Source organism: Oncorhynchus clarkii, chromosome 30 (assembly GCF_045791955.1).
Source record: "Oncorhynchus clarkii lewisi isolate Uvic-CL-2024 chromosome 30, UVic_Ocla_1.0, whole genome shotgun sequence".
Taxonomy (NCBI): domain Eukaryota; kingdom Metazoa; phylum Chordata; class Actinopteri; order Salmoniformes; family Salmonidae; genus Oncorhynchus; species Oncorhynchus clarkii.
The window spans coordinates 14,040,903-14,053,631 of NC_092176.1; the positions used below are offsets into that span (position 1 = coordinate 14,040,903).

The following is a 12,729-nucleotide window of genomic DNA, read 5'->3' on the forward strand; positions in this document are numbered from 1 at the left end:
CAATGCGACCTGTATGCTCTCATTGGCTGGTCCTCGCTACATATTCGTCGCCAAACCTACTGGCTCCAGGTCATCTGTAAGTCTTTGCTAGGTAAAGCTCAGCCTTATCTCAGCTCACTGGTCACCATAGCAATACCCACCTGTAGCACGCACTCCAGCATGTATATTTCACTGGTCATCCCCAAAGCCAACACCTGTTTTGGCCTCCTTTCCTTACAGTTCTCTGCTGCCAATGATTGGAACAAATTGCAAAAATCCCTGAAGTTGGAGACTTATATCTCTCTCACTAACTTTAAGCGTCAGCTGTCTGATCAGCTTACAGATCGCTGCAGCTGTACACAGCCCATCTGTAAATAGCCCATCCAACCACCTACCTACCTCATCCCCATATTTGTTTTTGTTTTTCTGATCTTTTGCACACCAGTATTTCTACTTGCACATCATGATCTGCACATCTATCACTCCAGTGTAATTTGCTAAATTGTAATTACTTCGCCACTATAGCCTATTTATTGCCTTACCTCCTTAATTCATTTGCACTGTATACAGATTTTTCTATTGTGTTATTTATCCCATGTGTAACTCTGTTGTTTTTGTCGCTTTGCTTTATCTTGGCATGGTCGCAGTTGTAAATAAGAACTTGTTCTCAACTGGCCTACCTGGTTAAATAAAGATGAAAAAAAAAACACTTTAAATAAAGTTTTATTGAATTTAGTCCTATTCTTTAACTTTAATTATTGGTTGAGATGGAGATGTGAATCCAACATAAAACTGATTCATTTGTAGACAAAATGGAATTTGTTGACATCCAAACACATTTCAGTACCACATTTGCAATTGTATAAATAGCCCATCAACTTGTCGACAAATTAATAAATTAAATGTTGGATTCACGTCTCCAACTAAACCAAAAGTAAAAGAAAAAAAGAATAGGATCAAGCCAGTGGCTCAGATGAAACTATCCAAGCATTAGATATCATTTAAATGTTGATAGTCTCAGTGGAGATCACAATTTCTGTAATAATCAGCATTGATCACTTGCACCATGTAATCTCAACTACAATCCAAGTCATTTGGTTGTGCTATTAGATGAAGCCCAATGATAACACATGAAGTTGTTGTATAAACACAAAATATCTGACATTGTATTCCTATTTGAACTTTGTTGTGGTTTTAAATGGTTGAAAGCGCATTGATAACACATTTAGATGACAACTAAACAAAACATCTGACCTTATTTTTCCATTGGATTTTGGCTTTGCTTTTATATTGGTTGAAAGCATAGTGATAACACATTGGGAATTCAACAAACTTCTGGCTGTCTTTTTGAGTGGGTGATTAAAGGTTCAAACCTCATTGATCGACGTCTCAACCAAATATTGCCAAAATGTCCACGTTGAAATGACTTGGTGTGCCCAGTGGGATTGTATCAAACAGCAGAGTTAAGAAAGTCTGGTGCTCCTTTGCCTTTGTGTCCTGTAGACAGCAATGGGCTCCTAATGAGAACATAGTTTTAATGGATTATGTGCCCTGGCCCCTGAATGTGGTAAATATGCTTTCTGTTGTGGTCCAAGTATTTTTGCTGCTATGATGACAGTGACATAGCTAACTATCTTACATGCCCATTCACATCTCTTATTCAACAAAATGTATCCAGTATAGCTTTGTCTCTGTTTGTCAGACAGTGCTTATCTCTGTAGAGACTGATATACCATGGTGGTTTGTGCTCTCACTTATCTGAGTGAGAATGCACCTCGTCTTAGCACTGGGAGCAGTGAGAGACAGGTTTGATCATGAAAACTGGGTGAATAAACAGGTCACTAACTGGCTCTCTGTGAAAGAGTCTGTCTCTAGCCGACCTCTATGGTGAAGTCACTGTCTCAGTGCTGCTCACTCTTCACCACTGTCGCTCAGCAGCTTGCCTTCTGCTCATGGATGCAGTTCAGTCTGAGTCATACTCTCACTACACTTACTGTCTCACAACACAGGCCCATCTAACAGGCTTCTATGCTGTTCAAAGTTCTCTCATCTTTAGATTTAGCAGAGTAATGTCAAATCTAGAGGAATGATCTGCACATATCATCTCACTCATTGAATCATTCCAGCACCATGTATAGGGACAGGTAAAGGGGCTGGGGGGTTGCTCATACATTAATGTGTTTCTGTTCGTTGACCTCTTAGAGACCTGGCGCCAAGAGACATCTCTGGAACCTCTGACCCCTTTGCCAGAATCCTCTTCAATAACCACAGTGCAGAAACTTCGGTGAGGAGGGAGATGAGCCAGATAACATGTTCATGTCTGAATTATCACCAACTTTAGTGGAAACAAAGACTGATTTGAGCATGTGAAATAGTAAATGAAGGGGTTTTCTGGTGTGTGTGTTAGATCATTAAGAAGACTCGTTATCCACACTGGAGTGAGACCCTGGAGCTGGAACTGGAGACCTGGGAGCTGACTGAGGGAGGGAATGTCACAGTGGAAGTCTGGGACTGGGACATGGTGGGCAAGAATGACTTCCTGGGAAAGGTGAAGAGGTTATGTTCCTAATGTCTATGGGTTACTTATGTTATTCTGTGAGGACACATTATACTTATTTCTACTATGTGTAATCATTCATATTTTTACAAATGCCAATATGTATTGTTGGTGCTAGAGTGCTGTTTCAGTTTAGTGTATGGTATGATGTTTCGGTTATTTGTTTTCCTGTTCAGGTGGAAATCCCTTTTGCTTGCCTGCACAAGACACCTGTGTTGCAGGGTTGGTTTCGTCTGCTGCCCCTGGGAAACCATGAGGATGATGCAGGGTAAGGGGTGTGTGTATGTGTTTTCTTTGTTTTTGGACTAGAAGTCCTCACAAGGATAGTAAAACAAGGAACATTCAGACAAGTGGGGACATTTTGCCAGTCCCTGCAAGGAAAAAGGCTATTTTAGGCTTAGGTGTTAGATTTAAGGTTAGGGTTATAATTGGGGTTCAGTTTAGGTTTGGGGTTAGGAATTCATTTTATGGTTTGGGGTTAAGGTTAGGTTCTCCATGGCCAATGTGAGTAAGACATTTAAGCGTGTTGACCCTTGCAAGGCTGCCGGCCCAGATGGTATCCCTAGCCACGTCCTCAGAGCATGCGCAGACCAGCCTGCTGGAGTGTTTACGGACATATTAAATCTCTCCCTATCCCAGTCTGCTGTCCCCACTTTCTTCAAGATGTCCACCATTGTTCCTGCACCCAAGAAAGCAAAGGTAACTGAACGAAATGACTATCGCCCCCCATAGCACTCATTTCTGTCATCATGAAGTGCTTTGATAAGGTGTGATATAAGATATAAGATGTGATATGATCCTTAACTAGCCTACCTGTCACTACCTACCTGTATCGAAATGTTCTTTAAAGCTGTATTCAAATAATTTCTAAAAATTTGTTTTCGCTTTGTCATTATGGGGTATTTTTTGTAAACTCAGCAAAAAAGGAAACTCTCACTGTCAACTACGTTTATTTTCAGCAAACTTAACATGTGTAAATATTTGTGTGAACATACAAGATTCAAGACAAACTGAACAAGTTCCTCAGACATGTGACTAACAGAAATGGAATAATGTGTCCGTGAACAGTTAGTATCTGATGTAGCCACCAGCGGCATTAAGTACTGCAGTGCATCTCCTCCTCATGGACTGCACCAGTTTTGCCAGTTCTTGCTGTGAGATGTTACCCCACTCTTCCAACAAGGCACCAGCAAGTTCCCGGACATTTCTGGGGGGAATGGCCCTAGCCCTCACCCTCCGATCCAACAGGTCCCAGACGTGCTCAATGGGATTGAGATCCGGGCTCTTCACTGGCCATGGCAGAACAATGACATTCCAGTCTTGCAGGAAATCACGCACAGAACGAGCAGTATGGCTGGTGGCATTGTTATGCTGAAGGTTCATGTCAGGATGAGCCTGCAGGAAGGGTACCACATGAGGGAGGAGGATGTCTTCCCTGTAACGCACAGCGTTGAGATTGCCTGCAATGACAACAAGCTCAGTCCGATGATGCTATTACACACCGCCCCAGACCGTGACGGACCCTCCACCTCCAAATCGATTCTGCTCCAGAGTACAGGCCTCGGTGTAACACTCATTCCTTCAACGATACATGCAAATCCGACCATCACCCCTGGTGAGACAAAACCGCAACTCATCCGAGAAGAGCACTTTTTGCCAGTCCTGTCTGGTCCAGCGAGGGTGGGTTTGTGCCCATAGGCAACGTTGTTGCCGGTGATGTCTGGTGAGGACCTGCCTTACAACAGGCCTACAAGCCCTCAGTCCAGCCTCTCTCAGCCTATTGCGGACAGTCTGAGCACTGATGGAGGGATTGTGTGTTCCTGGTGTAACTCTGGCATTTGTTTTTGCCATTCTGTACACCTGTCCCACAGGTAATGTAATGTTCAGATGTATCGATCCTGTGCAGGTGTTGTTACACGTGGTCTGCCACTACGAGGACAATCAGTTGTCCGTCCTGTCTCCCTGTAGCGCTGTCTTCGGCATCTCACAGTACGGACATTGCAATTTATTGCCCAGGCCACATCTGCAGTCCTCATGCCTCCTTGCAGCATGCCGAAGACATGTTCACGCAGATGAGCAGGGACCCTGGGCATTTTTCTTTTGGTGTTTTTCAGAGTCAGTAGAAAGGCCTCTTTAGTGTCCTAAGTTTTCATAACTGTGACCTTAATTGTCGACCGTCTGTAAGCTGTTAGTGTCTTAATGACCGTTCCACAGGTGCAATTTCATTGTTTATGGTTCATTGAACAAGCATGGGAAACAGTGTTTAAACCCTTTACAATGAAGATCTGTGAAAATATTTTTAAATTATAAATTATATTTTTATATTTTTGCTGAGTTTAGTTTGTGAGCTAAGCAGGCTACTGCCTGGGAAGGTCTCGCACTCAGAAGTACGAGATGGGGTGGGGGCGGGGGTAGGTTGACCTCAGGTCTCAACACTGGAGCCTGAATTATGGGGAATCTATCAAATAGCGCACCTCTAACTTTGTACAGTACTAATGCAATTTAGTAAAATCACACTAATCACAAAATTAGTAAAATCACACTAATCACACTAAATCACACTACGAAAGGCTACCAAATAAACCACTATTCATTAATAATACTGTGAATATATACAGTTGAAGTCGGAAGTTTACATACACCTTAGTCAACTAGATTTAAACTTTTTCACAATTCCTGAAATTTAATTATAGTAAAAAGTCCCTGTCTTAGGTCAGTTAGGATCACCACTTTATTTTAAAAATGTGAAATGTCAGAATAATAGTAGAGAGAATGATTGATTTATTTAAGCTTTTATTTCTTTCATCACGTTCCCAGAGGATCAGAAGTTTACATACATATTTGGTACCATTGCCTTTAAATGGTTTAACTTTGGTCAAACGTTTCGGGTAGCCCTCCACAAGCTTCCCACAATAAGTTCCTACATTCCTTCTGACAGAGCTGGTGTAACTGAGTCTGGTTTGTAGGCCTCCTTGCTCGCACACGCTTTTTCAGTTTTGCCCACAAATTTTCCATATGATTGAGGTCAGGGCTTTGTGATGGCCACTCCAATACCTTGACTTTGTTGTCCTTAAGCAATTTTGCCACAACTTTGGAAGCATGCTTGGGGTCATTGTCCATTTGGAAGTCCCGTTTGCGACCAAGCTTTAACTTCCTGACTGATGTCTTGAGATGTTGCTTCAATATCTCCACATAATTTTGCATCTATTATTTGAAGTGCACCAATCCCTCGTGCAGCAAAGCACCCCCACAACATGATGCTGCCACCCCCGTGCTTCACAGTTGGGATGATGTTCTTCGGCTTGCAAGCCTCCCCATTTTTCCTCCAAACATAACGATGGTCATTATCGCCAAACAGTTCTGTTTTTGTTTCATCAGAACAGAGGACATTTCTCCAAAAGGTACGATCTTTGTCCTCATGTGCAGTTGCAAACCGTAGTCTGGCTTTTTTATGGTGGTTTTGGAGCAGTGGCTTGTTCCTTGCTGAACGGCCTTCAGGTTATGTCAATATAGGACTCGTTTTACTGTGGATAGATATTTTTGTACCGGTTTCCGCCAGCATCTTCACAAGGCCCTTTGCTGTTGTTCTTTGATTGATTTGCACACCAAAGTACGTTCATCTCTAGGAGACAGAACGCGTCTCCTTCCTGAGCGGTATAACGGCTGCGTTGTACTATGGTGTTGACATTTGCATACTATTGTTTGTACAGATGAACGTGGTACCTTCAGGCATTTGGAAATTACTCCCAAGGATGAACCAGACTTGTGGAGGTCCACAATTTTTCTTTCTGAGGCCTTGGCTGATTTCTTTAGATTTTCCCATGATGTCAAGCAAAGAGGCACTGATTTTGAAGGTAGGCCTTGACATACATCCACAGGTACACCTCCAATTGTCTCAAATGATGTAATTAGCCTATCAGAAGCTTCTAAAGCCATTACATAATTTTCTGACATTTTCCAAGCTGTTTAAAGGCACAGTCAACTTAGTGTATGTAAACTTCTGACCCACTGGAATTGGGAATCAGTGAATTATAAGTGAAATAATCTGTCTGTAATAATCTGTCGACTTGTCAAAACTATAGTTTGTTAACAAGAAATTTGTGGAGTGGTTGTTAAACAAGTTTTAATGACTCCAATCTAAGTGTATGTAAACTTCGACTTCAACTGTAGTTTCACAGACATATTGTTGCATTTTTTCTGATTTGTGCGAAATCGTTAAGAATAATATAAAACAGTCCAAATTTGTGGATCGCTCTCAGATTTTTTCTTACTCTTCCAGTGACTGTAGCTGAAGCATAGAGGATCTTTTGTAATGATGGGGCGGTAAGTCGGAAGCAGGTGAAACGTTTTAATAAAACAAAATCAAGAACACGACACTAACATAAGGCAGTACGCCGATACACAATAACAATACCAACAAGGAAGGGAACGTGCCCACTCACCCTGCCAGTCCTGACAGTGACTCCTCAGGAACCTCCCTAGCTCCTGATTCATCCTCTCCACCTGCCCGCTAGACTGTGGCCGCTACCCGGATGTGAGACTAACCTTGACCTCGAGCTTTTCCACGGTCTGAGATGTCCTCCGGAAGGTCATAATGCCGGACGACCTGCTGGAAAAGTGCCTCGGTGACCTGGAGAGCAGTGGGAAGACGAGGAAGAGGGATTAGGCGACATGACTTGGAGAATATATCCACTACCACTAGAATGAAGATCAGTAACTCAGTAAGTCAATCGATAGATGGGACCAAGGTCTCTGAGGCACGGGAAGCGGCAGGAGCTTCCCTGCTGGAGCATTCTGGGTGGACTTGGTTTGAGCACACTGAACATACCGCGTAACATCCTGCACCAAGGTGGGCCACCAGTATTCCTCAGTGATGGAATGGATGATGTGAGAAATACCTGGATGTCCAGCGATGACAGCTGTGTGCCCAGGTCAGCAACCAATCCCTTATCCCTATGGGAACATAGATGTGTGCGCCCAGGTCAGCAACCGATCCCTTATCCCTGTGGGAACGTAGATGTGTGTGCCCAGGTCAGCAACCGATCCCTTATCCCTGTGGGCACGTAGATGCGTGTGCCCAGGTCAGCAGCCGATCCCTTATCCCTGTGGGAACGTAGATGTGTGTGCCCAGGTCAGCAACCGATCCCTTATCCCCGTGGGAACGTAGATGTGTGTGCCCAGGTCAGCAACCGGTCCCTTATCCCCGTGGGAACGTAGATGTGTGTGCCCAGGTCAGCAACCGGTCCCTTATCCCCGTGGGAACGTAGATGTGTGTGCCCAGGTCAGCAACCGATCCCTTATCCCCGTGGGAACGTAGATGTGTGTGCCCAGGTCAGCAACCGATCCCTTATCCCCGTGGGAACGTAGATGTGTGTGCCCAGGTCAGCAACCGATCCCTTATCCCCGTGGGAACGTAGATGTGTGTGCCCAGGTCAGCAACCGATCCCTTATCCCTGTGGGAACGTAGATGTGTGTGCCCAGGTCAGCAACCGATCCCTTATCCCTGTGGGAACGTAGATGTGTGTGCCCAGGTCAGCAACCGATCCCTTATCCCTGTGGGAACGTAGATGTGTGTGCCCAGGTCAGCAACCGGTCCCTTATCGCTGTGGGAACATAGATGCGCGCGTGAGGACAATTCTGGGGTGCGGGCTCATTCTCTAGAGCCTGGCAGCCAGTGTCTCCCTGGCTCCCTCCATCCAGTGTCTCCACTCCTCTAATGCCAACTTCACCGCCAAGAGCTACCGATCACCAAGAGCTCCCGATCGCCGACGTCGTAATTCCTCTCTGCGGACAGTTTCTTGGAGAAGAAAACACAAGGATACAATTTTAGTGTGTCCCCCTGTCTTTGTGACAAAACTGCTCCGACACCCACCTCCGATGCGTCTACCTCAACCACAAAGGGTAGCGTGGGATCTGGGTGTTTTAGCAAGGGGGCGGAGGTGAAACACCCCTTGAGGAGATGAAAGGCGTCGTCGGCTGCTGGAGACCAAACCAACCTATGAGGCCCACCCTTGAGGAGGGAGGTGAGAGGAGCGGCGACGCTGAAGTTCCTGATGAAGCGACTGTAAAAGTTGGAAAACACCAAAAACCGTTGTAACCCCTTGATGGTGGTTGGGACTGGCCATGACATTCCAGCATCTACCTTCTTGTCCACCATCCTCACTCCCTGCGGGCTGATTTGGTAGCCCAAGAAGGAGACAGCCCTCTGGTGGAATTGGCACTTCTCCACCTTCACGAACAGGTTGCTAGCCAAGAGGCGTTCCAGGACTGCTCGAAACGTGAGTGATGTGATCTTCCAGGTTGGTCGAGAAGATCAGGATGTCATCGATGTACACAATCACCTGACGTCCGCATGTCCCTGAACACCTCGTTGACGAATGCCTGGAACACTGACGGAGCATTGGCTAAGCCAAAGGGAATAACCAAGTGCTCGTAGTGACCAGACATCGTGCTGAACACCGTCTTCCACTCATCCCCCTCCCAGATGCGAATGAGATTGTAGTCACTCCGCAGGTCCAGTTTGGTGAAGAACCGGTCCCAGCGGAGCTGCTCGATGGCTGACTGCACCAGCGGGAGAGGGTCCCGATACTTCGCGGTGATGTCATTGAGTCCACGGTAATCGATACAAGGGCGTAATCCTCCCTCCTTCTTGGCCACGAAGAAGAAACCAGCCGACGCAGGGGACTTGGACCTGCGGATGACACCCTATTGGAGCACCTCTTGAATGTAGTCCTCCATGGCCTGGGTCTCAGCCACTGACAGAGGGTAGATGCGTCTGCGCGAAGGGAAAGCACCGGAAAACAGGTCAATGGCAAAGTCCCAGGGGCGATGAGGAGGTAGACAGGTAGCGCAGGTCTTGGAGAATACCTCCCTTAGATCCTGATATTCCTCCGGGATGTTTGGGCTGGAGGGCAACCACAGGACTCTCAAACGACGTGGAACCACAGGGGACAGGAAAGCAGGTCATCCGGCATTCAGGTGACCAGTCGGTGATTCTCATCCTCGACCATGAGATGATAGGGTTATGGCGCTGAAGCCAAGGTAGACAGAGGATGATCTTGTGAACTGGTGCAATGGTGATGAAGGGATGTTTTCCTGGTGATCGGGCTCCATGGTGAGGGTGAGTGGTTGGGTGATGTGTGTGATGGTTCCAGATCCTAGAGGCTGACAGTCGAGACCTTGAACTGGAAAAGGAGAGGAAGCAAGGGTCTGATCCATAAAGTTCCCTGCGGCGCTGGAATCCACTCAATATGTAGACACAGGGCATGAGGGAGAGTCAGCCAGAGTGATGGGTACTAAAAATAGTCTAACAGGAAGAGCAGTAGATGGAATACTCACTCCAGGTCTGGGGGATGTAACATCACGTGACCATCCCTCTGCTCTAATGGATCCCAGATTCTGAAGTAATGGACACCGCTGGCACTTGTGCCCTCCCTGGGCACAGTACAGACAGAGCCCCAGCTGTATCCGTCTGCCTCGTTTTGCAGCGGGAAGACGTGTAACCCCTACCTCCATGGGTTCAGGCTCTGATCCCGAACACTCGCCGAAGGAGGGAGATAAGTGATGGAGATGCCAAAGCTCCTGGAGGAGGTTATCCAGACGATGGCCATCGCAATGAGTGTGTCTAGGGTGAGGTTGTCATCTCGGCAGGCCAGTTCAGTCTGGACCTCCTCGTGCAGACCTCTTCTAAATAATGTGCTGAGCGCTGACTCATTCTATCCACTGGAAGCTGCTACTGTCCGGAAGGTAAGTGCAGTAGCCCTCAGATTCCTCTGCTGGAGCTGACGCAGACACTCACCTCCCGCTCTGCCTTCCATGGGATGATCAAAAATACATTTAAAACAGAGCCATGAACCCCTCATAAGACTCGAGCTCCTCCTCTCTTCCCAGACGGCCGTAGCCCATTCCAATGCCCGCCCAGTCAGCAGAGAAATATCCGTGGCAACCTTAGACCTCTCGGTGGTGGGAGCTCCCATCTGAAGTGAGAAATAGAGGGAGCACTGAAGGAGGAAGCCACGGCATTTGGATGGTGTCCCTTCATATTTCTCCTGGAGGGATAAACAGGCATCGCTGACCTGAGTGGTTTGCTGGATGGGCTGGTGTGCTGACTCGTTGGGTAGACTGGCTCTAGAATATCCTCCACTGTTGAGACGTTGTAGACTGTGGACAATATAAAGCCACTGTAAATGTGCAATTTTGTCACACAACACAATGCCACAGATGTCTCAAGTTTTGAGGGAGCGTGCAATTGGCATGCTGACTGAAGGAATGTCCAACAGAGCTGTTGCCAGATAATTTTATGTTAATTTTCTCTGCCATTTTAAAAGAATTTGGCAGTACGTCCAACCAACCTCAACTGCAGACCACTTGTAATCGCGCCAGACGACCTACCCATCCGGCTTCCTCTTTTGTGGGAAAAAACTCAATTCTGATTGGCTGGGAGACTGGCTCCCCAGTTGCTGTGCCTAATAAATGTATTTCAATTGACTGATTTCTCTTAATGAACTGAAAGTCTGTAAAATCTTTGACGTTGTATGTTGTGTTTATATTTGTTCAGTATATTTAGCTAAAATAATGAATTGCTGAAATAAAATGGACAATTGAAAAACGGACCCCCCATTTTCTCAGGTGTTTATTACCCTGTCAGGTGAATGTCAGCCTAATAAGTATAAGGCAAAGGTTTGAAGACAGCCGGCGGATCACTGTTTAAATATCTTATTCCCTCACCGAGTTTCATCAAGGGACAAGGGTATACAGCTAGGGCTCTGCAGGCATCTGTTCTCTGTGATAACAGTAGAACAAGGGTGACTGTGATAGCAAGGCACACACACACACACACACACACGCACACACAGAGAGAGTCATTACGGAATGAGTCACAGATTTAGGGGGTTATTTGTTCCGGAAGAAATGACAAGGTACTATCAGAAGGGAGGTCTGTCACTCCCAAGATGGCAGGGTAGAGGAAACTGGAAAGGCCATTATAGGGTGGTTGTCACTCATCATACCCCGCATGGCAATCCACCAAACCTATCCCCGGTGTGGGCACATTCCCTTTTTAATACTCAGCACTGCTTGTGCTATGTTTGTGCTAAGCAAACTTCCTGTGAGTATTGTTTAAGTGTTGTGATTGTAGTGTCTCTGAGGCCTCCCTCTCTCTCTCTCTGTCCACAGAGGTAAGCTGGGTGCGCTGCGTCTTAAGGTGCGTCTGGTGGAGGACCGTATCCTGCCCTCCATGTACTACCAGCCTCTCATTGACCTGCTGGTGGAGTCTGTCATCTCTCCTGCTGAGGTCAGCATCACACTACTGTCACAAACACAACACATTGTTATTAACTCATTCTACAGGATATTTTTCAGTGGAGGCTCTTCAGAGGAGGAAGGGGTGTACCATTCACCTCAGTGAATTTCATACAAATAAAATTGTTAAAACATTTAAAAACTATACTAAATACATTCACCAAATAATGTTTTAAAACACACTGTTTTGCAATGAAGGTTTACAGTAGCCTCAACAGCCATCTGTAGGGTATCACCATGGTGTAGCCGGAGGACAGCTAGCTTCCGTCCTCCTCTGTGTACATTGACTTCAATACAAAACCTAGGAGGCTTATGGTTCTCAACCCCTTCCATAGACTTACACAGTAATTATGACAACTTCCAGAGGATGTTCTCCAACCTATCAGAGCTCCTGCAGCATGAACTGACATGTTGTCCACCCAATCAAATGATCAGATAATTAATCTAGTACTGAAAGCTACAGCCAGCTAGCACTGCAGTGCATAAAATGTGGTGAGGAGTTGACAATAGTTTTGAACAAATGAATTTCTTCAAAAATAAAGGAGAAGCAGTTTCACTTACTTACCTAGCAAATGCAGCTAGCTAGTTTAGCATACTCATACAACCTGCTCAAATAGAGGGATGTTAGCTAGCTTGCTATGGCTATCCAACACAATACTGGAACTCTTCCAAGTCAAGGTAAGCTTTTGGTTTTACTACTTTATTGCCGCCGGTGTAACTGCTACATTTTTAACTGACTATACACTATAGTTACTGCATGATTGTAGCAGGTTTACTAACTTCTTAGTTTTATTAGCTATGTTGACTATGACGTTACTTTAGCTAATATGGGGACAACGATGTAGGTTGTGTGTAGCAGTTATGATATGGTTTGGCTTGGAAAGGTTTTTTCA

The 12,729-nt window shown here is 45.7% G+C and overlaps 1 protein-coding gene across 1 annotated transcript in view; it reads left to right on the forward strand.

The window, feature by feature from the left end:
* LOC139389917 (rasGAP-activating-like protein 1) overlaps window positions 1-12,729 on the forward strand; it is a 66,913-nt gene that overhangs the window by 39,285 nt on the left and 14,899 nt on the right. Inside the window, exons 6-9 of the mRNA XM_071136951.1 lie at window positions 2,182-2,263; window positions 2,387-2,527; window positions 2,713-2,804; window positions 11,711-11,828. Of these exons, the coding sequence (XP_070993052.1) occupies window positions 2,182-2,263; window positions 2,387-2,527; window positions 2,713-2,804; window positions 11,711-11,828 (433 nt within the window). The remainder of the gene's footprint in view (window positions 1-2,181; window positions 2,264-2,386; window positions 2,528-2,712; window positions 2,805-11,710; window positions 11,829-12,729) is intronic.